This window comes from Heloderma suspectum, chromosome 5 (genome assembly GCF_057233095.1).
Source record: "Heloderma suspectum isolate Gila_16-S chromosome 5, 16-S_ref, whole genome shotgun sequence".
In the NCBI taxonomy this organism is placed as follows: Eukaryota; Metazoa; Chordata; class Lepidosauria; order Squamata; family Helodermatidae; genus Heloderma; species Heloderma suspectum.
In genome coordinates, this window is record NC_139462.1 from 150996889 (window position 1) to 151024313 (window position 27425).

The 27425-nt window shown below is 41.5% G+C and overlaps 1 protein-coding gene across 1 annotated transcript in view; it reads left to right on the top strand.

The window, feature by feature from the left end:
- GLI3 (GLI family zinc finger 3) overlaps positions 1 to 27425 on the top strand; it is a 325138-nt gene that overhangs the window by 148363 nt on the left and 149350 nt on the right. The window contains exon 5 of the mRNA XM_084857806.1: positions 18088 to 18193. Coding sequence (XP_084713932.1) covers positions 18088 to 18193 — 106 coding nt within the window. The remainder of the gene's footprint in view (positions 1 to 18087; positions 18194 to 27425) is intronic.

Below are 27425 nucleotides of genomic sequence, written 5' to 3' on the forward strand. Positions count from 1 at the left end.
GAAAGAACAGAAAAAGGATCTGTGGTTTTCTTGGATTTAATTTTCTTTAATGATCTGGCAGACAGTAAATTGTACATGGACAATTCTAAGGAGATGTCAGATTTGGAAGATGTGGGTTTACATCAACAATAATGGTTAAATAGCAAAAAAATCTGGGAGTTAGTTGCATAACAGGTAACACCAAAGGGCGGCATCCAAGTGTGCCTCAGTGCTGGTGCTAATGCCATAATTCTCGCTAGCACTGGGGCACAGTTGGATTCTAGCCACTAGCATAGTGGGAAGAAAAAGAAAGAGAATGAAATTAGCTACTTCCTCATGGTTCCTTATATTTATCCTGGGTAACCTGCAACATTTAAGCTGGTGCTGATAGGCCATCGTACTCACTACGTCAGAGCACAAATCTTATTGCCTTGGTCCCACTCTTTACTTCAGGGGTGGGGAATCTCTTTCAGCCCTAGGGCCGAATTCAGTTTTGCAGAAGCTCTCGGGGCCTGGGCCAAAGGACCTGGAGCCAAAGGACCTGGAGCCAAAACCATACACACACACACACACACACACACACCCTATTTTAGCTTGAAGCTTTTACTGCCAGTAAGTAGGCCTTAAGGGTGCAATCCTAAACATGTTTAGACAGAAAAAAGTCTTACAACTCCCACTATGTTCCAGGGACATGCTGAGAGCTGTAGGACTTTTTTTTTCTATCTAAACATGCATAGGATTCTCCCCTTAGAGAGTCATGTCAATCTTTTAGAATGAGGAAAAAACTGGTCAAGCCAGGAAATCACCATATGCTTGGTGGTCAGTGTAAAGGGGATTGGGCCATGGGAAGGGTGTACAGGCATCTGGGGAACCTTGGAGGGCCAGGTTTGGCCCACAGGCCTGAGGTTCCTGAGGGGTAGGGTTTTGATAGTGTTTCTGGAGCAAGCAAATTTGTATAGACATCATATTTTTGTGTAGAGACAATGCTGAAAATTCCTTCCTTTCCAGAGACTGCATGTTTTCCCCACAGGAGAGTTTCACTATTCTGTGTGCTGTTGGGAGGTGTTCAGTGGTGGTTGTTAAATGCAGAAGATGCTGGGGAACCCAGAGCCCAGTTTAGAGAAATTTATGCATACTTATGCCCTATCAATTTATTTGGGACTTTTCAGCGTCAGTTGCAGAATCGTGGATTTGTGTAATATATTTAGCTATGAATGCTGCAGTTTTGCATTTGCAGAGCAATAAGCTCGGGTGTGAAGACAATGGCTCTCTCCCATTGTTTGCTCTCTGTTGTCTGACCCTCAGCAGTAGAACTCAGAGGTGCCTCTTAAGTGCAAATTCCATTTAGCTAATTCAGACACTTTTGCTTTTGTTGATGGACCTATCTATGCTCAATGAATCTGTCTAGTCCCTTTAAAACCAGGACTTTAAAAGCCACCTAAACTAGTGTCCATCACCACTTCAGTTCTATTTCAATTATGGAAATGAATAATGAAGACAGAATACATTCGTATTTGTATACTTTTCCTAGGGTGTGTTAACTTTTGGCTTTGGACATGTTATGTCTATTTTTGCATATGTCTTCACATGCATAGCAAGCATATTTGCAAATGTTGTGTTTATACATACTGCGCTTTAGCTTACAGAAGTGAACATAGACAGAAGTGAAATGTGCTATAATAAACAAATGTGCAGCATTTCCTTCTCCCCACTGGCTGCAGGAGGTGCATTAGCCCCAGCTGTGAAAGCAAAAGTGTTTGAATACTATGTGACAGAATTTAGTTGAGGTCATGCTCTGTGATTTCAGCCTTAATAAGTCATCATCTGAATCAGGAACTCTAGTTTTTTAAAAATTCCATTTTCTCATTATTCTGAAAAGTTACTGATGCGTTTTGAGAGCTGAAAATATCTGCGCATTAGGACTGATTTATATGCAGTAGTATAAACTTTCCAGGTATTATGTATTTTATTGCTACCACCACAGAAGGAAAAGATGTGAATAGAGGAAGATATCATCAGCATGTGTCCAGTCAGGCAGGATTCCAGAGCAGCTGGATTAAAGCACGGGGTTGACTGGTTGGAAGTTGGACATGGAACTGTTGTTGTTCTCTTGGGTTTGCTTGTTTGCTTATGAGATTTAGCCATGGTGAACACACCAATGTGCAAGGAAGTCAGAGGAACAGCAAAGGCAGCCCAGAATGGCTGCTTGGGTGCGGGTGGTGGGAGAGATAAATGGGTTTTTCACTGCAGAGAGAGCAGAGGGAGGGGGTTCTTTTTGTCGGTTTTCTGGCAGAAACCAATTTGTCATTTTCTTGCAGAGAGCACGTTATTAAGTTTGTTAAAGAACACCACAAGGACCCAGAAGTTATGAGAAAAGGGCCTGTGGCAAAACAAGATCTCCACGCATTCCAAGGAAAGACCACACTTTCAAATAACAACATTGTTACACAGACAGAATGTTTCATTCGTTTCTGTTTTGTTTTCTTGAGTTTGTACAGATGTAGTTGTGATGTAGAACCGCAGATAATTTGAAAGGGATGTTATCGCATTTCCCAAGAGGGGAGCTTAACAGGGACCTGTACCCCATCTCTAGCAAATTTCTTCTCCTCTCCTATATAAATATGTACTGTATTCTGCCTCCCTACACTGTCTTATGAATGAATAGTATTTCTGAATACTGAAATTTTTGAATTGTTAAACATATACTATATTAAACAACTACAACGCACAATGGTTTTTTTTTCTTGTATTCAAGAAAAATAGCTTTTTAAGCATGCTACGGATGCATCTTTATTAAAGCACTTCGTGGTCAGAAAAAAAGTTTCCTTGTTTATCATTCTCTCTTCACCCATCTTTTGTACACAGTTGTAATGACCTAATGATGGGCCTGATGGTAATATAGAAAAAGGAATCTAGTGTGTGGAACCAGCCAATGACATTCTGGGACCATAAGGTCCCGGAAACTCACATATTTCCAGTCACATCAAACTAGCAATATGTTTTGTGTCATTTGACTTGCTGTTGTTTGGTCTCTGGCCATGGACTTAGCTTTTTGTTGCAAGATGTGTGCCCAAATAACATTGAGGAGGCTGGGCTGGGGGTGGCAGGGTAGGGAATGTTGCTTGCTTTCCTTTCCTGGCATGGCCTAGTCTGGCTCTTCATGGGGAAGATGGAGGCTGATCTATCTTGGAGAGTGAATGCACCCTCCTCCCAGTTCAGCTTGGCTTGTCACTTTGTGGGGGAACTTACCAGTGGAAGCAAATCGGGCATGAAAGGAGTCAGAGGAAACTGCGAGGTGACCCTGCATCTTACAATGCATCTTTCCAACTCTTGGACGTGCTTGGCTTGCAGTATGCATATGCTCCCTAGAGAACAGGAAGCCGCACTGTACTAGCCGACCAAGAAATGAAGTTGAGTATGGTTGTATTTATAAGATAGAGAAAATATGCTAATACTGTATTAGGGATGGTAAATGTCCAGGATTGGCGTAGATAATACAGGAATTGTCTTATCTCGCACTTGTCTAATATTCTTCTATATAATGTGCAAGGATACATTCAGTTGTACTGTTGTGACTACAACTGAGCATTAGACCTCTTGTTTCTTCCCTCCTTTTTAGACCTGATTTTGGAGTGCCATCTCCTTTTTCTCACTTGACCCATTTTCCCACACTTTGTCAGATGCTCAGCAGTGACCTGAAAAGGCTCTGATGGCTGGAAGGCTACGGTATGGTTAGAGAAGCCAACATTAATAAGTCATGTGATTCAACAGGAAAGTTTGTGCCTATCCTCGTATTATCAGTAATTGCCATATGGCTCCATCTTCCAAGCTGGAGTCCTGGAATTCCCCTGCCCCCTTTCATCCCTAAAGCCTCTATTGTAGTGGGAGTAGTTTTTGAAAATCTAGCTTTGTATATAAGAGTGTTTCTTACATCTTCGTGATTACCATCCTTAGCAACCAGCAGTGAATATAACTGCCTGATTATTTACATATTGTTGTTCCTCCAAATTCTCTTTCCTTATGGGTCCCATTCTTTTTGATTGTAAGCTGTAGCCAAAAAATCATCCTAAAGTTCAAGGCCAGTTCAGGGATATTTTTTTGCCTTGGGCAGGCAATCCAAACAGTACACTTTGCCTGTCACTGAGAAACATGGGGTACAATCCACTAGGAACTTTTCCTGCACACATTTCATGGAAATGAACCAGAGCTGTGCACTATTATGTTCTTGTACCATTCCTGTTCATTCAGTGGAGGTTGCACAGGAAAATGGCCCAGATCTGTCTACTACCTGAACCTGCCCATCTCTCCCTAAGTTTGTTGTACAGCTTAATTTTGGGTGATTACTAAAGTAATAATATTAAGTCCTGGAGGCTAACAGATATTTGCTTATATATTAACAGTTTATTTTAATGTAAGTTATTGTAAGCACAAGTCAGGTACTAAGCTTTAGAGCAGTATAGCCACCTTAAATCTGCACTCAGTGGAGTTGCGATGGCTGTGGAAAGCAATGAAGTACTCTAGTTGAAAGCCAGCCAGCAGCTATTTAGCCAATACCTGCAGCAAATCCAGCATGCTAAGGAGCTTTCAGAGCTTGCCAGTTGATGAAATCATTTCCAGTCACTTTTTGTTCCAACTCGGATAGCTACTTCTCTGAGCATTTGGCACCCAGATTGTTGGGGAGCCACTGAAAACAAATAAAGCATGTTCCCACAAGGTGTTTTGGTTTACATAAACACAAAGGTGGTAAAATAGACACCAAGTATATGTAATATTCAGTCCCGCTGCTTTTCCTTGCCAAGTTGGGAATTCCAGCTGGAACAATGTTCCACTTTCTGATGTTTGCTCTGGATCCCCTGTGTTAGCTTTTTATACAGTGTAAAGAAACAAGCTCTGGAAACTCACATAAGAGCCAAGTGAAGAAGTCTAATGAGTGAAGCAAAATGTGGCATTCTCCAGTATACTTCATCAAGCACAGTCCCAATTTTCTCCCCCCCCCTTTGTTTTAAATGGGTGTCCACCACTGGAGACATCTCTGTGATGCCGTAATCAGGGTTAGACATGGGCAACTGGTAGTTATACCCAAATAAAGACCTGGGGTTCTCCAGCCCAGGGTCTAGGAGTGCAGTGGCTGGAACCAAAATGCAGTCATCAGAAATGACTGTTTTGTTGACTAGGCAAGGGCAGAAGGTCAAGCTCTATCCTGGTATCTACACCAGGCCTGATGAGTTCAGATGAGTCATACTGCCTGTCACTTGCAGAGGCCAACATTGAGTACTGCAGCCTGGTGTTGGGGACACAGTACAGGTGGTAGCAAAATCTGTCCACACTGGGGTCTCTACTGTTATGAGAAGGGGGCAGGCCCCCAACCCCAATAATTTCCCCCAAACGCACTCGCTTTTCTTCCATACAAGTGAAAGGCTGCAGTTCACTTCATAGGAAAAAGTAAAGTGCTATTATGTGCACCCCGCTTCTGTGAGCACTGGGAAGTTCCAGGGGTATAGTGCTTACCAAGGTTTTGCTTCATTTACAAGGAGGTCACTAGAGGCTTATTGGTGTTTTATAATATTTGTGTTTATTTACAAATATAGGAGTTGAGCATAGGGGGAGACACATAGCTTAAACAGTCCCAACAGCCTACTAGAGTCGTCTACTACCGCATCAGATCTCCAGGGAGAGAACCAGCAGCTCAAAATGTTGCTAGCTTGCAGAATCAAAAATCCTCAGCTGTCTGTGTCTTCCACTGATGCAGTTTGCACATAACGGCAATTCCTGGGTTGTTTAACCCAGGAGTTGCTATGGGTGAGTGGTCTGTTTGGTTAACTCCAGGTTGTTTAATCCCTGAACAACCCAGAGTTCCTGGGTTCAGATGTCATGATAACAACTTAGGAACAGGGAAATCCTAGGTTATTGATTGAAAGCAGAAGTGATGAGTGTGTGGGAGGTAGTGTGCTCGCTCCCCCTTGGCCATGGCCTATCCATGGCCCTTGTGTGCGAACATGGTCCTTGTCTGCCTTAAACTGTAGTCTCTGTCTGACTCAAACTTCTTATCACATAGGCACCTTGATTATCTCATCCTTAGTTGGGAGGCAATAAGACAGACCTCCTGTTTTTCCAAGATGGCTCTTGCCTTCTAAAGGAGTCTCTAGCTATTCCTAAACCAGAAGAGAAAATATTCTCAGGTCCCTGAAAAAAAACCTTTTTATTATGCCCAACACATTTCAGAAAGGGTTTTCTTCCCTCATGGGCTACTTATCTGTCTCCAAATGTGTTGCAAAAGGAAAAAAAAATCTTTCCAGTGCTGCTTCTGTCTTAAAACTCTTAAAAACATTTTAGAATGTTAAGATAGAAGAAGCATTGGAAAAGCCCCCCCACACGCACACACACATACTTGGAAAAAGATAAGTTGTCCCTGAAGAAGGGAAGTCCTTAGTTTTTTTTTCAGGCACCTGAGAATATTTTCTTTTCTGTTTTGGGAGAGGCACAAGTGCTTTCTCCTCTAGCTATTCCTGGTCATTGAGGGCCATTTACCTAACAAAGGAGTTACTTGCCAACTTTGCCAGAACTTTTGAGGTAGTATCCTGGTTCCATTAACTGTCTCCTGTCCAAACCTGAAACTTACAGTAGTACTGTACTTTGAGGCACCATTGTGGTGGCAAAATCTTACCCTAACACTGGGCAGCCCATCCTCACTGAAAGGTACTGTACCCCTCCCCTCCCCTCCCCCCCAAGAGAGGTGGAGTATCAGCTGTCGCTCCCTTCATTTCATTTTCCTTCATGCTAGAATGAAAAATTAGAGGAGGTTGAAGCTAGCCAGCTGTTCCACAGCACCATACACATGGTTTAAAGTATCATGTGAATTTGCCAGAGAACTGTTAGCAAGGCAAAGTGATGGGTTGTTTTTCTTTGGATAGAGCACAGAGTTGTATGAGGCCTACATAAAGCAACATGTTCAGTTGTGCAATGATGGTGTGGATCTTCAATGTGTGCATATTAGGCATAAGATTACTTCAAAAGACAAAAATGACAGTTCAGGAATAAGTATATCACTGTCGTAACTGAGGCTCCACATTGATGTAAAACGTTGATTGCACTAATCCAGATGGATAGATATTAGCGTAGAAAGATAGTGGAAAACCCGGTATGTCTGTCAGGGGATTCCAACTGGTCTGAGTTAACCATGCCTTCGATTCAGCAAGCCTCCCAAGAAGATTGCATTTGGTTTGACATTTTTATAGAAAATGTTATTATCATTAAAGTTTCTTAGTAGGTTGTGTTTTATTCATTATGAAGGCAGGAGGAAAAGTCTTGCTTTCAAACCCAGGGGAAGTATCTTGTTTGAGGAAGAGAACAGATGCCTTTCACTTAAACAACATACACTCTAGCTCTCAACGCTGCCAGAGACAAAACCAAGATTGAGAAGAAAGGTGAGAGCTGAAAGAAAAGGATTCCAAGGCTAGGGTTTGGCTGTAGAGCGAAAGGTGTTGTTTTGAGGACTAGATGGCAGACTTAAATTTGGTTTCCTCATCTGCAGTAGTAGCTGAGTTCAAATTTCTTCATGATTCAGAGGCTCCTGGAAGGTGTGCCCATCACATTTCTCTTATGATCAGAGAATTCTGGATGAATTGTACCACTGCAGGAAGTGGCTTACATGACCTGAATGTTCCCCCATGTATAAAAAAATCCCTTCACATAGACCAGGTTCTCATGACACAGCTGGGTCATCGTGGGCTGTTTGACCCACAACAAGCCATGGAGCGTTCTGGGCATGTGCTGCTGCCATTTTGAATATGCAGCACCTGATTGGGAGTTGCTCTGTGTTGTGCGAACTCGGCAGCTTGGGTTATTTGAGGGTTAGGAACATAAGAAGAGTCATGGTGGGTCAGACCAAGGGTCCTCTAGTCCAGCATTCTGTTCACACAGTGTCCAACCAGCTGCTCACAGGCAGGCAGGCACAACCCACAAGAAGGACACAGGTGCAACAGCACCCTCCCATCCATGTTCATCAGCAACTGGTGTACATAGGTGTACTGCCTCTGATACAGGAGGTAGCATATAGCCATCAGGACTAGTAGCCATTGATAGCCTTATCCTCCATGCATTTGTCCAGTCCCCTTTTAAAGACATCCAAATTGGTGGCCGTCACCAGACCTTGTGGAAGTGAATTCCATAGTGCTGTGTGAAGGACTATTTCCTTTTACCTGTCCTGAATCTCCCACCAATCAGTTTCATGAGATGATCCCATTGGATTCTAATATCACAAGAGAGGGACAAAAATGTCTCCCTATCCACTTTCTCCACAAAATGCATAATTTTTTACATCTCTATCATGTCTCCTCTTACATGCCTTTTTTCTAAGCTAAATAATCCCAGCTGTTGTAACCTTTTAAGATTTTAACTGTTTTTATGTGTTTTATTGCTGTGAGCCGCCTTGGGAGGGCTTCTGCCCTGAAAGGCAGCCAAGAATTTTTAAAAATAAAATAAATAAAAACCTTCCCTCATAGTGAAGTTGCTCCAGCCCCTTGATCATTTTAGTTGCCCTATTCTGCACTTTCCCCAAGTCTGCAGTATCCCTTTTTAGGTGAGGTGACCAGAACTGTACACAGTATTCTAAGTGTGGTCACGCCAAAGATTTGTATAAGGGGAATATGGTCTTGGCAGTTTTATTCTCAATCCCCTTCCTAATTATGTCTAACATGGATTTTCCCTTTTTTACTCCCTTTTGTTTTCCTAAATTGAGCAAGATTTCCATTTTCTGAAGGAAGCTTTCTTTCCTCTGATAACTTCCTTAACACTGCTCATTAACCATGCTGGTGACCTCTTGGACTTGGTGCTACCTTTCCTAACCTGTGGTATACGTTTTATCTAAGCTTCTATTATTGTGGTTTTGAGTAACCTCCAAGCATTTTGAAGGGATGCTTGCCTCCCCCTTTCAACTTCCTTTTCACCAGTTCCCTCATTTTAGAAAAGTTTCCTCTTGTGAAGTCAAATGTGACTGTGTTGGACTTCCTTGGCAATTTTCTACTTAAATATATATTAAATCTGATAGCGCTGTTTCCAGTTGATTCAACAACACTCACAACAACACTTGTACTAGGTCCTGGGCGACACCATTTAGGATTAAATCTAGGGTTGCTTCCCCTCTGGTTGGTTCTATGACCAACTGTTCCAGGGCACAGTCATTTAGGACATTGAGAAATGTAACCTGTTTGTCGTGACTGGAACATGCATTTATCCAGTCAATGTGGGGGAAATTGGTGTCACCCATTATTACAACACTTCCTCATTTGGAGGCCTCCTTGATTTCATTTTCTGTCTCAAGATCATGCTGAGTATTATGGTCTGGGGGATGATAACATGTTCTTAGTACTATGCAACGGTTAAACAACCCTCATATAACCCTTGTTTGAGGGTTGTTTAACCCTCAAATAACTCATGATAGCCAGTTTCGCACAACACAGCACAACCTCCAATTGGGGGTTGCATATTCAAAATGGCAGCCGCACACACCCAGAACGTGCCACAGCTCATTATGGGTTAAATAACCCCAAATGAACTGGCTGGCCCACAGTGTATTTATTTCTTTATTTAATTTCTATACCACCCAATAGCCCAAGCTCTCTGGGTGGTTCACTAAGAATTTATCACTAAGAAGGGCCTAATGTCTATTACAGCTTTGAGCTCTACCCCGACCCTTTCTGAATAAACTTAAATTTGTGCTTCAGAATGGCCTGGGAGAACTCTTATTTATTGTCATTGTAGGAATTCAGAGAGATGGAAAATGTCTTTCCTACAGTTGGATGGCTGAGTAGATAGTGGCAATGGTACTACTGCTAGTCCCAATTCCTTGGACGTTCTTCCATATGTCTTCTGACCAGGTAAATGTTGCAGCAGCGATACTCCTAGGGCATTGGGTAAAGGCACCTGCCATTGTAACTTCCAGGTGGTAGCCTATATGAATGTGGCAACTCAGCTGTACACAACCCTGCATCAGAAAATCCAAGGTCGGCTGTGGGTTACTCCTATCATTCATGGGTTTCAAATTACATTTGTCATTCAAACTATTTAATAAAAACCTCTAATTCCCAGTGTCCCATATTGTCAGTAGCTTGATTATAGCTTAGCCACCAATTAAAAAAAAGAAAGTTCAGTATCTTTTGATGGGTTCCCACTCAATATTTCGCATCATTGTAACATTGACCATTAAGGGAAAGATTCTATCTCACTGTTGGGATATATTGGCTTCCATTTTCAAACCGATCCACTCCCATAGACACTATTCATTTTATTGTGTTCTCCCCCCACCCCCCCAATTTTCAGGTGTGTCAGGTGGTCTGTACGTGGTTTCTTCACTGGGAAAATATTAAGACTGAAACTAGATGGTGAGGTAGGTTTAAGGACTCATACTCCTTATTCTTCTGTTAAGATTATAAAAGGAAAATATTATATTAGGGAGAATGAGCCGACAGGAAACCCAGTTACGTATTTAACAGTGTTTTCAGTCTGGTCCAGGCTAGTCCTCTCAATAGGGGCTCTTTCAAATAGCTATTTAAAGAAGATTTCTGTACGAATATTCAAAGGTTTCATAGTCTGATTTTTTTTTTTTTGCACCCACAGGCATGTAGAATTTACTGCTTACCTGTGTGCTGGAGAGTTTTAATTCCCTCAGTAAAATTGATTCCACTGGTTTAGCACATTATTCTCCCTGTCTCCCATTTACCATGTTACTTTTCTGGCAGTAGAGTACACAACACTTAGCAGCTGGTTTGTGAAACCATCAGTCAGGAAATTGTATGATAAATAGGGGGTAGCCAAGTTTAGTGGCACTTTATTCTGCTTCAGCAGTTTTAGCTTCACTTTGGAAAAATCATCATGTGGTATTTTGTCAAAGGTTGCAACAGGAGATGGCTAGTGCACAGCAACTTATTACACATAATGCTTGAGTTATGATGTTCCACAGCTGTATTGTTCATGTGTAAATAATAAACTCAGAGCAGGATAATTATGGTGAATGCCAGTTATGTGGGTTTCTCCTCGTCATGCGGGGTGGACATAGACAGCTCTGTTACAATGATGGAATACTTTGCCTTTCTTTCCCCTGTCCCCTCCCCTCCTCTGAAAACTGCAAACAAGGTGCAACCAAGATTCACTGAGGAACTTAATGTAAGAGGGCTCTGAAAAGATGCTTTTAAAAGTGTTTGACAAAGTTTATTTCAGACAAAATTAGAATGTTTACATTGTATGTATTACCAAAACATGGTCTTAGAGTCGTATGACAACTTACGTTGGTTCATAGGCCACACTGTGAAAATCATTGTGAATCCTGGATGTAGATTATAACATGTAGTAATCCCATATGTTCCTGGCATATAGAAGGGGAAGAAATGGAAGCAGTGACAGATTTTATTTTCTTGGGCTCCAAGATCTTTCTAGATGGTGACTGTAGCCATGAAATTAAAAGATGCTTGCTGCTTGGGAGGAAAGCTATGGCAAACCTAGAGAGCATAGTAAGAAGCAGAGACATCACCTTGTCGACAAAGATTCGTATAATCAAAGCTATGGTTTTCCCAGTAGCAACGTATGGCTGTGAGAGCTGGACTATAAGGAAGGCTAAGCGCCGAAAAATTGATGTCTTCGAACTGTGGTGCTGGAGAAGACTCTTACGAGTCCTCTGGACTGCAAGGAGGTCCAATCAGTCCATCCTAAAGGAAATCAACCCTGACTGCTCATTGGAAGGACAGATACTGATGCTGAAGCTCCAATATTTTGGCCACCTAATGCAAAGAGAAAACTCCCGGAAAAGACCCTGGTGCTGGGAAAGATTGAAGGCAAAAGGAGAAGGGGACGGCAGAGGATGAGATGGCTAGATAGCATCACCAATGCAATGAATATGACCTTGAGCACACTCCAGGAGAGAGCGGAGGACAGGAAGGCCTGGCGTGCTATGGTCCATGGGGTCACGAAGAGTCGGACACGACTTAACGACTGAACAACAACAATCCCATATGTGGGGTGTTCATTCCATTTATATGCAGGGAGCCACCGAACCATGGCTTTGTAGCTGTGTATAGAAAACTAGTGATCCACAGGTCTGGTCATGGAAGTGCGTAGCCCTAATTCTTCTACACATGAGGAACATGCTATCATGACATGTGCTATTAGCATAGTTATGTGTCTGATTTTCAGAGAATTTTGTCTTTGTCATAAATATAACTGGAAAGCATCTTCAAGGACCTCCTCCTGCAGACTGTTTCCCTTGAAATGCCTGGTTTACTTGGTAGGGTATCTCCAAGGCTCCATTAAGGTATCTCTTAATGGGATAGTGTAGTGAGTACCAGCAGCAGACAGTTATTTTTTGTTGAGTTTAAGGTGTGTGTGTGATATCTGGGTCATGGATTTCCTTTCATTTTGTCAAGGGCTTTGCGTAATTATAACATGTTTCAGTATAGCATGATGTAAAATCAATATATTGACTGTAATCTATATTGGATTGGACATAACTGAGGAAGCTGAGGCATGATCCATGCAGTCTCTCATCAGAGTCCTGCTTGGTACCTGATTTTGGGGCAGTGGAGGTTTTAGACTCCAGCTTTGCAATTTGGATTCACAGGAGAGTTTCTCACAATGTTTACTAGTTTGGTTTTAGTGCTACAACAGAAGAACAGGGAGCAATAACCCAACCTGAATGAGAGAGACAAAATTACTCTGCATGGCCCATGGCCCACAGGCTGAACCCTTGTCTGCGGTGTGAGTGGGGCTTACTGTGGTTGAAGCACAGTTAACCATGTGATTTTTTGGGCAGCTGGATGCACTAAATTACTGCACTTAAGTACTGACAAAATAGATATGTGGTAAAATGTGTGAAGACTCTTATAAAATAGATAAATAAACAACCATAAGACACAGTCACAACTAATGTCGAGTTGCCACTTCTTTTTCATGGTCTCTAATGTGTGCGTAAGAGGCAAAAATCAGCAGGTGTACCATTTTCTGGCACAAAGATGCAGTGATGGGAAAAATTAATTGATTTCAACTCTGTATGTTAAAAGCACAGAGCTTCTATCAGTTAAAAAAAAAAAGATGGCGTCCCTTATTTTAATTTTAGCGTTGTATAAACTACAGAGGCCCATAGGAAACTGTCTTATTAGGTCAAGCTATTTATCCATCTAGCCCAGTATTGTCTGTTCTGACTGGCAGGAGCTCCCAGGGTCTCAGGCTGAGAGCTTTCCCACACCTGCTACTTCATCCTTCTATCTGGAGATGCCACGGATTAAATGTGGGATCTTCTCCATGCAAAATATGTGGTCCTACTGCTGAGCTCCTAACCATTGAGCTAATGGCACTCCCCATTTACTAGACTTAAATGGTTACATTTCTTAGTTTAGGGGTCGATTCTGTGCATGTTTAGACAGAAAAAAACCCTCCCAGCATTCCTCAGCCAGCATGGCTGATTGGGATGTAGGACTTTTTCAGTCTAAACATGCATAAGATTGCGCCCTTAGTAGTGTTTAATGGGGAGCCTGCATCTAGCATAGGCTTGGGTTTGTTGTAGTGAACCTCTAGTCAATGTTAACATTTTAGAGCCAGTGTGGTGTAGTGGCTATAGTGTGGGACTGGGAATCGGGAGATCTGGGTTCTAGTCCCCACTGAGCCGTGGAAGCTCACTGGGTGACTTTGGGCCAGTCACGGACTCTCAGCCCAACCCACACCACAGGGTTGTTGTTGTGAGGATAAAATGGAGGTGGAGGATTATGTGTACAACTTTAGGTTCCTTAAGGAGGAAAAAAGGCAGGATATAAATGTAATAAATAAATAAATACGTATTAGGATTTGGCCTTTGTGCCCCAGATGACTTTGGCCCTTGACATGTTCAGACTTGCTTCTAAAAAAAAAGGGAGTAGTATTAGGAACGTTATTTTAGAAAAACTGTAAAGGAATTGATCTCTCTTTTAGGATATCCTTGTTCCATAGCAACCAACACTGAACACTGTGTAATGTGACTATTTTAGAAATAAGATCTTGGCAGTATAGGTCTCAAGCAATGTGAAGGGATGTTTGTCTTGGAGGAGATGAATGCAAACAATATTTTATGAGGTATCAACAGCATTTATAGTCAGTACTGTCAAGTGTAGAATCCAAATCCAAATTCTTAAGTAAGACAAAGAAAGGTATCCACTCACTATATGGGTTCTTCTTTGTGGTTGAAATACAGACCCCTTCTTACTCTGGAGTATTCTTGGAATACCCCCTTCCTGGATTGATGGCACATCATCAAAAGTCTTCCAGATTAAATAGTTTTTGAATTGAAATCTCTCAGGTTTTTTTTAAAAAACCCTCCTTTCTACGTTCCGTCTTGATTTCAAACTGCCCGATGACCTCTGAGGCTAGTGATTAATGTAAAATGCTTGACATGTACTGAAATGTCTGTCAGCTATATGCTCTTGTGAGTCTCTATAATTCATGCTAAGCCTTGTAAAAGTTGGTGGGGGTTGGCACTGATGCAGAGAGCTTTCCCATATGGATCACATTGGGGGATCAAGGCCTAGATGTTTACGTTCAGGGGGAGGGCAAAAGCAAAGGCAGTAGGAATTATTATGGTAAGTGGTACTTTGTCATTTACCTTAGTAATCTGCTGCAATTCTCCAGGATGTAGGATTGAGTTATTGTCCATGAAGTGATATAAAAGGCATAATCTAAAGAAATAGCATTTAAAAACATCTTATGGCAACTATGGGTTGATTAGTATGTTATGAATCTGATCTGATGTATGTGAATTTACATGAGTGCTCTTACTCATGTAAACAGTACCTGAGAAGCTTGTTTATTATATTTGCACATATTGGGACTAATTCCTAATGTATGAATAGGCTGTCTGCTTTGCTTACAGTAAACATTATCTTTTGTAAATCTACAGAGTTCAAAAATAATATTTGACATCAGTGTTTTTAAAGCCTTGTATTGTAGACCACTATTCTGGTTTGTATGTTCTTTGTGGTGCACCAGATTTTTGCATGTTGTTGCTGCCATGAGGGAGGCTACTTGAAGGGCTTCCAAATAAAAATTCAGACCCTTCTACACTGCACTAATGCTGTCGTGAACATGTGGGGGAGAATGGAAAGGGGAAACGTTGTTAGGTTTTTATATGATTTGTGTCTCTGAGAATAATTTTTCGTTGAATACACTTAAGTATGGAATTGAAGGCCTAAGCCTAAGCAGACATTTACAGGAGATATGTGGGTACTGTTGACCTTCATCTTCCCCACACATCACCACAGTAACTTCCAGTAAAAGAAACACATGAAGCCACATCACTGAATTTAGTGTTTTCCCACCTCTTCTCCAATTTATTGACTGATGCTTGGGGGGGGGGGGCAGAGAAGCGCTAAACTCAATGATGTCACATCATGCATTTATTTAATGAAGCTCTACTTGGAAAACATGCACGCTACTGGCAGCCATGGGTCCTGTGTAACATCTAGTTAGGCCCATGGTTTTAACTAAGAAGTCGTCATTGTTTGCTTCAGAAAAGCGCTTCAGAATTTCCTTTTATTTTTTCGTCAGCTTAAGGGCTATTTGAAAGCTCACTGTAGCTCATCAGTGGTTTCTTGATGAAAGTATGAGAATCGCTGGCCTAGATTTAAACAGTTTTGACGTGGATAGCAGTGTGGTTTTAATAGACAATTTCAGCTTTTTCAAAACCATGGAGAAACATTCCCATAGAATTTAGTGACAATCCTCTCGGTCCAGGGCTTCCTGTATTGTTTTTTGCAGCTGGAGAGTTGAAGTAACATAAAAAAGAATTCCGGTATTTGCAAACTGTCACATGGCGTGCAACAGGCTAATTGTTTTTCCATATGACTTACGTAGGGAAAACATAAATGACTCATACATCTTACAAGCTTCTACAGTAACAGTAACTATTTTAACTTTTAAAAGTTAGTTCAGTTGTACTGTTCAATTAGTAGTACTTGACTGAAATGTATTTGATATTTACCCATCCCACAAACTTGCCAAGCATAGGATAATTCTTGACTCCTGCCTTTCCTTCTCCTCCACATCCATTGTGGTTGCCAAATCATGTCATCATCATCCATCTCTTCCTTCCTTCCCTCTCTATATTTGTGCTAAAAGCTTTGGCTGTGCTCTGGTCACTTCTCATCTAGGCTACCCCAAGGCTGGGATGAGAGTGTAGACTGCATGATCTTATTTTCAGCTTTATGGTTATACTGTCTTTGGTCAGCACAGTGACTAGGGAGTTCTGTGAGATGCTGTGCCTCCTTGAGGTATATACCCAGGGTCATGTACATTTTGTGATGGACTCAATATCCTGTAACTCACAGCTTTCATTAGAAAAAAAAAAGCAAAGCCCAGGTTTCTAACATGCATAGAGTTGCTGAGATAAATATGTGGGTAGTGCATGTTGAAATCCAGGAAGCCTGAAAGTCTGAGCTGGACTACCAGTGATTAAAAGTGGGCTCCAATGCTCTAAAACAGGGGTGGGCCCTAGAGATGTTTTGGCCTACAACTCCCGTTATCCCGTACCATTGGCTATGGTGTCTAGGGCAGATGGGAGTTGTTGGCCAAAACATCTGGGGGGGCCACAAGTTGCCCACTCCTGCTCTAAAGATTTCTTGCCCCACTCATATTTGTCTAATTTATATAATGTATTCAGGATACAAAATTTGGTTTTCATGGTACGCAATTTGGACTCATTCATTCATTCATTCATTCATTTTAGCACAGAATATACACAAACCTGTATAAATCTCCTTAGAAACTGAATAGATTTGTATTCCTCCAGGGTCTCTCTGTAGCAGTTCAAGTATTACTCTGCAATTTTGCTGTTTTGAATATGATGTACACTGTTACACTATATTTTTACTAGTATTTTATTAAGATTTCTTTCTTCTGTAACTTAAAAAAAGTTTTAATAAAAATAAATATCAGGGTGTGCTTATGAAAGGCAAGCCAATCCCTTTGATCTGACACTTCACATATGCGCACTGTAATTATTTATTAAAGACTTCTTTATGTAATTTTCCATTAAAGCGATGAAAAGAGAATATTAAAATTAAGACATGAATATTCATGCTTGCCAAGGCAAATTGGATGAGCCAAAGTCCGTCTCTTGTACACTTGGCTTGGACTCGGGTAAATGAAAGGTATATTGGATTCAGTGGAAGTGCTGTCCTTGTCATGCGCCTCTCCATCCTTATTGGCAGGGCTGTGTGTCTCCTGCAACTCTGCAGGGGTGCAGAAAAGTTCCAAAGTTGGTATGGGGATAGTAATGAACTTCCTGAGAATGTTAGCATTCTTTTCGTTTTTTAAGACCCTTGTGGCTTTGCTTGCAGAAGGCAAAAGATCCATTAGCAGATGATACAATCCTAGAGAGTCACCGCCAGTCAGAGTACACCAGGTCCCCAACTTCGTGCCCTCCACATACTTTGGACTTCAGCTCCCATCAGCCAAAAAGCAACATGGCTAATTGTCAGGAATTCTGGGAGTTGTCCAAAATGTCTGGAAGGTTGTGGAAGGTTGAAGTAGTAGACAGTACTTGGCTAGATGGACGGATTGCCTCATCTGGTATAAGGCCTTTTCTTCTGTTCTTAAGATAGGTTTGCCAGGGTATGGGCATTGCCTGCTGGAACTAGAAAAGCCGGCAGGATTGAATATGCTTCCTGGTAGCACAGAGCTCCTGTGCCCTGCATAGTTTCCTGTCCTTCCCAAAGTCAGAATTATGCAAAATAGTTTAAAGGTATAAAAGAGAAAATATACAAACGTGTGCAATTTGCATTATTCGTTATAGATATGGGGTAAAATCCAACATAAGTCCTACTTAGAGTAGACCCATTGAAATGAATGGGATTTAAGTTAGTCATGACTAACTTAAATCCCATTTATTTCAATGAGTCTACTCTAAGTAGGATTTATGTTGGAGTTTACCCACAGAGTTCAGCATTTGGACTACCTGAGTGCAGAAAGTTAATTTTTCTAACACAATATGCACACACAGACCTGCTTGTTGGATTATTTAAAAAACAAACAAACACCAATCATACTGCTAAGATTTATAACAACAATGAGATTTGGAAACCATGTTTCTTTTTTCAGATCCACCTCATCTTTTCCCAGCATTCCACCCTCCTGTACCAATTGACGCAAGACATCATGAGGGACGTTATCATTACGAACCGTCTCCCATTCCTCCGTTACATGTGTAAGTATGAACATTTGCAGCACTTGACAGCAGCTTGACGTATTAAAGACCACTAGAAGCAAAGTGAAGGTCCCTGGTACTGTACTGCTTGAGGCAACCTATGAAAATATGATACTTTGGTTTGGCAACAGACCCATTAACGGGATTTGCCAGCAGTTGTTGGGACTCTCACCGTTTGTAAGCTGTGTCCTCTCCATTCCAGATATATGTGGGTTGATTGTAATGAAGGAGAGGGGGGGACCCTGTGCATGTTCAGAGGTGCTCTTCTCCTGCTACCTTGCATGTGTAATGGAGAATAGCTTCAGGTGATGGACGATTCATGGTAACTGTCTGTGATCTTGGTTTATGCAACTGGAAGCATGGGGAGCATTGCTACAACAGCCGCACTACATTTCGCAGGGGCATGTCTTTTCAGTTGGCTTTCCAGCACAGCCCATATTGGCCCTGAAATTGTTAATCGACTGGAAATTTAAGATTTCCCTTCCTGTTCAAAAAGCTATGTAGTATATGGCCCAATATGGCCTAATTGCTGGTGTGCCATAACGTCTATACTTTTACTACCTTATCCACAATTGTATACATTTATTTACATAAATAAACTGCCTGCATGAATTCATATCCCACTTTACATGTTTTGGGCTTTGTGCTGAAAACTCTTTGAGATTTGTGCCAAAGCATAAGACAGTAATGACATTTTGGCCTGTTTGAGACAAACATTTGTGGCTTTGGAAGCCATGTGGTCTTCCTCCGCCTCTCCCCATGCCGTTGGTGTGGCGATTGCCGTTTGTTTTCAAACAGAGTTCTCTAATCTGTCCAAAACAGGGAACTCTGCTTTAATGTCTCTTAATTAACCAGGAGATTAAGACAGGATCTGATCAACTAGAGAACAGGCGAATGGACAAAAGTGGGTAGGCTTCAAGGCAAATTTAGGCTCAGGAATGTGACATGAAGAGGGCAAGGAAGAGGAGAAACATGAAAATAAAACAGGCAGGTTTGGGATTACAGATTACAGGAAGGCAAAACTAAGGAGCTTCTTTCTATAGCCTTTTGCATTGTTTCCTTAGAGGCTGGGGCCAATGAGAGCAGGGCTGCTAACTAGGTCTCAGCTGAACCTAACTCAGAGTCAGTAGGGCAGGACTGAGGCATAATTCCTGATACGCACATGCAAGGGTATAATTTCCAGCAACACACATTGGGATGCCATGCTTTTTGGTTGCAAGACTTTCTTATCTGTGCTGTTGCAAAGAAACAGGAAGTGCTTCACACGTATGCCTGTATGCATGATGAGAGGGGTGGCTTCCCACATATTAAAAAGCCATGCCTGTTTGTATGTAGGCACATGTGCAAATTGACTCTACAGGAACATGCAGCGAGCAAAAGTCATGTAAGCCTGTTTCCAAGAACACGTTCAGGTGATTAGCGAAGAGGTGGAAGATTTCCCACAGTTGTGTACACATGCTTGTCCTCTGGTTTTTGAATCTTTGCCCTAGTGCAGATGTGATGTGGAGTCCAGCTTTGACAATGTGCTCTCCCTTCCACCCCCATGAATCCCCCCCCCCGCTTTTCTCCTGTCTGCCTTAACCATGGCTTAGCATTACTTCTGCACTAATGGCAAGCACAGTTAACGCTAATCAGGTTCTCTTTTAGCCTGGGTTGCAAACCTACTTTAAACCTTCATTTCAAACTCTGGTTAAGAGAGGGAAACATGGTTAGTGTTATCCATGGCTAGCATTGGGGCAGAAAGAACAATTCCTCACGGTTACGGTAGGTAGGTTATGATAGGTAAGGGAAAGAACAAGGGAATATGTGCTGGAGAAGGAACGAAGGATGAAACACCCATGCCCGAAGTTGCCTCGCGATTTGCAAACTGCAGTGCTTAAAAGTTTTACTATACCTTTGAAAATGTTTTCTAGTACAACGAAAGGGCAAGATTTACTCTTGGAATGCCTGGAGTTTATCTGCCTGTGGGTTCGCTGAAGCAAAACGATGCCAGTGCCATAGCAGTGTACCTTATAATAGGTAGCTAGCAACTATAACCTATATATTTTGTTGACATTTATTCTGTGTGTTGTCATTCTATAAACACTAAATTAAAAAGTACCAAACCCTGTGAAATACCACTAGACAAACTAGGGCTGGTTTGTGTTGTGTCGCCCCCCCCACCCCCTGCCCTTCTTTCCCTTTTCTTTTTCATTTCCTGGATTAGATTTGGAATTTTTCACTGCTAAAAATATCCCAAAATGTCCAGTGTTTCACAAGTGACTGCTATGAAAAGTGATGCATTTTTTTGGTAGGTTTTCATAGTCCCAGACTGTTGCATGCGTGTACACCCAGTCTCTTGATTGACATTGTCACCCAAACAAAGTAGCAAATGTGACAGAGCACACAGTTTACACCAAGATAAAGAAAAATTCTAGTGATAGCATGTATTAGAAAAAGGAGGAAAAGCTTTATACAGAATTAAACATTGCCTTATTGCAGATGGAGAGAGGTATGTCAACATTATAGAAGGGGAAGAAAATATATTCCAATGTCTTGGGCTGTAAAATCCAGAAGAACTACTATAATCCATTAAAACCCAAATCCACAAAGCAGGTTCAGTCCTTTGCTAAAAGGCTTGATATATACATTTAATCATCTCTAATAATCACTCACTCACAGTGTGGAAATAAAAGAAGAAAAGCTCAAGCAATACTTTGAAGACTAATGCTAGTTGTTTAGATGGCAGATTGCTTCTCCATGGCTATTAGTTACAGCTGTGTAATTACATATATGCTGGAGAAAAAAAAATGAAGTTGTTTTAAAACAAGTCTTCCACTGTGAGCAGAATTAATTGATATTAACAATCCTAACTACATGCCCAAGTTACACACACAATATTTTACCAGCAGTTATTTTGGATCAGTCTCTTAGCCAAATTGTAATTTCAGAAGAAATTGGCCTGAAGGCTAGCAATAAATCTGTGTTGCAGTCTTCCATGGGCATTAAAGAAGAAAGAAAAAAACTGTATTTATAGTAGGGGAGGCAGAAGAGAAGAGGAGGCTTCCAGGAACTTGTGATTTATTTTTCCATTGAGGTTATTTGCATCTGTTATTATTTGGATTGTACTCAGTTGTGCAGTAAAATGCATTCGAATGGTCTGAATTAAACGGACTCAAAAGGTTGCTTTTTATTTTTAAAGACACCCAGTGCACTCATTTCTAAAGATGATCTGTGAACGCATCATGAGAATAATGGTATGCACAACTGGCTTGGAAAGAAGACTTGTGAATTGCTGTGCCTTTTTCTCAGCCTTACAGCATGAGCCTAACTGACCATGTTTACTTCAGAAATAAATCCTGTTGAATTCAATGGGACTTATTCCATAGTGAGTAGGACTGTAGCCTGATAGTTCCATGGTATATTTGCAGATGTCATCAGGCTTCAGTGTGACTTGCTAAATTGCATCCATGTCCGAGAAATTAATTGTCCAGTGATATTTAAGGGCTTTTGCTGGACTGCGCTATTTCAGACTGAAGGTGAGAAATAACTTGTTTTTAATATTGTTCCCATAAAAAAAAACCTTTCACAAAGCAAATTTAGTATCTCAAGGAGAAGGGTCCAGCCTTCTTCCTCACCCACTATCTTTCTATATGCAGGGTGTTTTATTTGGAGGAAGGGATGGGATGAAGGACATTGAAAGTGTCCCCCTCCCTGTAGCCTGAAGTGGTGCAATCCACATTTAATTCTGCAGAATGCAAAAGCTGAGGAGAAATGATGATCTTTTGAATAAACCCCTCTTTGACCCTAAAGAGGGGTTTATTCAAAATACCATCATTTCTCCTCAGTTTTCTTTTACTAGCTGTGAAAATCACAGTCTTGGTACCTCAGAAGTAAAAGGAAATCTTGTCAGTGGGTTCAGAAGGATCAGTATGTGGGCCCAATAAGCAAGTCACTTCGCATCCTGTGTCAAGGTCAAAACACACCAACTTCTGCCTATAGCATGCCTCCATGACTTGTGACCCACCAATGCAAACACAATGCAAACAACCTTTTATGATGGCCCACCAGGGTCTCAGTAATCTTCCTGTTTATTTTACCTGTCTGGGATATAAAAAAAATTGAGAGTTTTCAAACATTAAAGGTTGGATCCAACCCTCAGGCGACGGGACTTCCCTGTTCTCTCCTCCCCACAGCAGCCCCTTCTGCATGCCCCAAATCTGCTCCAGGGCAGATGGGGGGCTACAGTAGGGAAGAGGAAATCCGTTATGCCAGTGGGAAGAGGAAATCCGTTATGCCAGCGGTTACCTAATTCTGGTGGAGCAACATCATTGGATACAACCCCTAATACTTACTTTGATATTTCAGTCCACTACAGTGGCACCCACAGTTCTGTTTATTTATTTAAAGCGTTTATGCCCTTTATTCAGCTAGAAAGGCTCCTGTAGCAAGTTACAGATTAATTAATACAAGATGGTCCCTGTCCTCAGGCTTATCAACTAAAAAGACACAACACAGAAGGGATTAGGAAGGAGAAGAAAAGTAAGAAAATGCAGATACAAATTCTTAGTATTATATTTTAGAATGGCCAGCTATGTGAGAAAAGGGCTGCTTATAGTTAAAAAAGATAGGTCTCACTGGGCCTCCAGGAAGCAGCCTGGGAACCCACCCTTTTTCTAATGGCTGTAATGCAACTGCAAGTGGGGCCTTGGCCTTCTGGGGCCTTACTGAAATCTCCCGGCCTCTTGTCACTCCCACTACTGCAGGTAAGGCTCAGGAAGGCCAGATGATGAACCCCCACCACAGCAAATGGTCTTGCTTCTCTTCCTCAAAGAGCAGTTGGAACTGATAGCTTTTGTGAGTGGGAAGAGGGGTCCAACCCAGTTGGTTAAAGCTGCAGCGAGCAGAGATGGCAGGTCTTCGCTGTTTGTTGCAAGAAAACAAACTTTTTGCAGAGTGGAGTTTCTCTTTCAGCCCCTCAGCCATCTTATGTAATCCCCGATCTTGGTAGTCAGTCTTTACAACAACATCATGGTGTCCCCAGAATTACGTTGTCATGGGAAATTCCCCTTGTTCCTGGATCAGTACCATAGCATTAAAGTTGTATGGTGGGATCCCGAGAGCCACACAGGCAGCAAGGACTGTGAATCCATTTACATAGCTAACTGGTAAGCAGTCAGCTAGACCCACTTAAGAACTTGAGCAACTTCTGTGTGTCCTGAATAAAGAACAGTTGTGTTTGAGGCCCACTGATTCCTGCAGTCTTTCCAGCTATCAATACAATATTTTTAGGATACCATAGCATTCCTAAAAAATGCAAGTATGAAAAGTTGCAGGATAATGTCATGCCAAAATCATACATTGGGTCATGCAGCCACCCACACCTGTATTGCAGATGTACAGAAGACTTGCATAGCTCAGTGGCCGAGTGCACACTTTGGCTTGGTTCAGACACAATGGCACATCCTGGTTTCTCATTATGACTGAACAAAGTCTTTCAATGTGTAAGGTTCCAGGTTCAATTCCTGGTATCTCCAGTTAAAGGTCTCAGTATGCAAGGCTGGGATAGACCTCTGTGTGAAACCTTAGACATCTCACTAAAATTAAATAGCACTGGGCTAGATGGTCTGACTTTGTATAAAGCAGCTCTGTGTTGAAGACTCAGGCAGGGTGTATGAACTGAGTGGGGGAAGTTGCATTGAACGCTCACCCAGCTTGCAACCACAAGTCTCTATTTAGCTGATTCAGTCAGGGTCTTTGAACGTTATATAAGGTTGGATTTTGAACATGAAGTATAGTAAGTAGAGATGATTCCCAGAGACACAAAATGTAGCTTCAACTTTCATTTTCAGACTAAGCCTGTCTTTGCTGCTGTTGGCTTATGTTCACATTTTACTGAAGCACACTCTGCCTTGTATTTAGTTTTTGCTCTTATTGAATTGTAGGCAATCCTAGCAACCCAGGAGCTATCTTGAGCTCTGTAATCAATGTGGTCACATAATTAGACAATTTACAGATGAAGGGTGGGGAAGAGGAACCCGTTCTCATTGTAGGCATTAGAGACTGTCATGCCTTTATAGTTTTCAGGCGTTCAGGTTGTTTGGATTCAACTATGTTTCTTAGGGCTGTTATATTTTATGTAAATCCACCTTTAGAAACGTTTTCCTGGAAGACTTCAGTGGTTATCTTAGAGCCATAGCTTCAATAAACTAGTCGCTAGCTGAAAGTTATTTTGATCTCTTGATGACAGCAAAAACAGTAGAAAGTTCTTATACATTTCAGGTGTGTTTGCATCCTATAATATTCTCAGGATTATATGGTAGGCAAATCCATCATTTGATAGTTGCAGCATCAGGTGGTGACTTGCATATGACCACACAGATAGAACAATACTTTGCCAAAGAAGCAGTTCTCTTATTTCATCGAGGAATGTATATGTGAACTGGCCGTAGGGCAGAGAGAAGTGCATTGGCTCCAGTTGCTCCTGTCTATCTGATAGAGCTGAATGGCTTTTAGGAAAATAGAATAAGTGCTGGTTTACATTTTGATGCCTTCACCAATCTTATACTGAGAAAAGGAGAAAGGAAAATGGCAAGTATCAGCAGTGGGTGGAAGAAGTTGCCCATAGATAATGGGGCCGGAGTTTTGGGGGACTTGGCCTTTCTGTTGCTTGAGCTCTTTGACAGAGCAGGAGGTTAGGCAAACAAGGCTTGGTTGGTTGTTTTGCTGCTAACTCTTTTGTGTGTGCTTTATCCCCTTGTTGTCCCAGTCCCAAGTTAATTCTTTCTTAGCCGTCTGTCCATCTTCCTTCCTTCCTTCCTTCCTTCCTTCCTTCCTTCCTTCCTTCCTTATTTCAATGGAAGATAAGCATCCTTAACAGTGAAAGTGAAGAAACAAAGAATGCATAAAAAATCTCACAACTGCATTAGCACTTCTGGGGGATTCAAAACACCGTATGTGTGAAACAAAAGCTAAATACAACAAGGGGTATACTTTATAGATCTTTTCATTGAGAAAGATAAATGATATCTTAGAAAGTTGTTTTAATTACTTGAGGATGGAAATTCTATGTCCTGTTTTACTCTGGAGCAAAATTACATACATATGAGTCAGAAAGCCTTCAAAATAAAGGTTTCGCTTGATGATAGAATTGCTGTCAGATGTTGTAGTGTAGTCGAGGACAAGCAGTCACGGCTATAATTATGCTATCATATCCTATCATTAAAGATTCCATTGAAAAAAAAGGTTTATAAATTACTCCTCTTCTTAGATAAACCACCCCATATTAAGGCATCAACGATATGGCGCAGAATTAAATTAGAATCTCATAAAATGAAATATGTTCTGTATTAGCTGTTTGACACTTAATTTGCCTCCAAATGAGTAGAGGAAATCACAAATTAACCTGCCTTTGTTTTTCCAACCATAGCTTATTAGGTGTTAGAACAACTGCAATTACAGCCGGATAATAACCCCTCCTCCCCAGGCTTATGAATATGTACTGAAATGTGTCACTTTGAGTTAATGAAACCTGTTTGTTAGGACTTGTTTAGATTTCTTAGTATTCCTATTGTACATCTTCAGTTTACAGCATAGCACGGACAAGCATAAAATGTAAACTGTTTTTCAATAGCAGCATTTAAAGAGCATTAGGATTTGCATGTGTCTTGCTTTTAAATACAAGACACATTGCTGTTTTTAGGAGAGTACTCCTAAAATAGCTTGTTTTCTTAAGTCTTTTTAGAAACAACAACAACAACAACATTTATATCCTGCCTTTTTGTGTGCCCCTGGCAGCTTACAGTATGCAGTAGCTGGAAGAGCAACTATAAAAGAGAACAAAACAAAAATATAAAACCAGTAAAAGTAGCAGCACAAATAAACAAACATATGATTCCTCATCAATAAGATGGCAATAATTCATCAGCACGCCCAAACGTTGCAGCCCAAATGCCCTGCAAAATAAGGAGGCCTTAGTTTGGGGACAATCCAATCGCACCATGGATGCAGTGCTAACATTATTATGATATATTTTAATCTCTGACCCTGTAAACTGCTTAGAGATATCTTTTGATATGGTACGTGGTATATAAATTGATTGATTAATTAAATAAACATATGGAAGTTTTCCATAGGGGTCAAAATAGCACTGTTTCCCCCCTTCCTCCTGTGCACTGCTCAGAAGTAAGTCTCATTGTGTTAGTATGTATACATGGGTGCATATCCAGGCAGCCAATAGAGCATTATCGCAAATGAGAAGTCTTTGCATCCTTTTGCACATTCCCACCCTGCTTTCTCTCTTGTCTGGATACTCATGCTTGGAGGATGAGTAACTTGCACAGTACAGAGCAGATAGGATAAACCAGAAATACAAAAAGTGACACAGACTGCACATTCTCTGTAGTGGCTTGGTTTGTTGATTGTGCATACCTGAAGGGAACGGCCATAGTGTGGAGGTGTAGAGCACATGCTTTGCCTGCAGAAGGTTCACTCTGATGGGCTACATGGACCAGTGGTCTGAGTCCTTATAAGGCAGCTTCCTATGACATGAGAAAAGAAGAGCCCCATGCAAAACCTTCATGTGTGGCTACTGTGCCTGAGGTTTTTTTCTCTCCCCTAAAAACTAGGAACGTTCATTGTCCTCTTGATGGCCATTCCATTACCTTGGGTTGTTGTTGTTGTTCAGTCGTTCAGTCGTGTCCGACTCTTCGTGACCCCATGGACCATAGCACGCCAGGCCTTCCTGTCCTGCGCTCTCTCCCGGAGCGTGCTCAAGTTCATATTCATTGCATCCGTGATGCTATCTAGCCATCTCATCCTCTGCCGTCCCCTTCTCCTTTTGCCTTCAGTCTTTCCCAGCATCAGGGTCTTTTCCAGGGAGTTTTCTCTTCGCATTAGGTGGCCAAAATATTGGAGCTTCAGCTTCAGTATCTGTCCTTCCAATGAGCAGTCAGGGTTGATTTCCTTTAGGATGGACTGATTTGACCTCCTTGCAGTCCAGGGGACTCGTAAGAGTCTTCTCCAGCACCACAGTTCGAAAGCATCAATTCTTCGGCGCTCAGCCTTCCTTATAGTCCAGCTCTCACAGCCATACATTGCTACTGGGAAAACCATAGCTTTGATTAGACGGACCTTTGTCGGCAAGGTGATGTCTCTGCTTCTTACTATGCTGTCTAGGTTTGCCATAGCTTTCCTCCCAAGGAGCAAGCGTCTTTTAATTTCATGGCTACAGTCACCGTCTGCGGTGATCTTG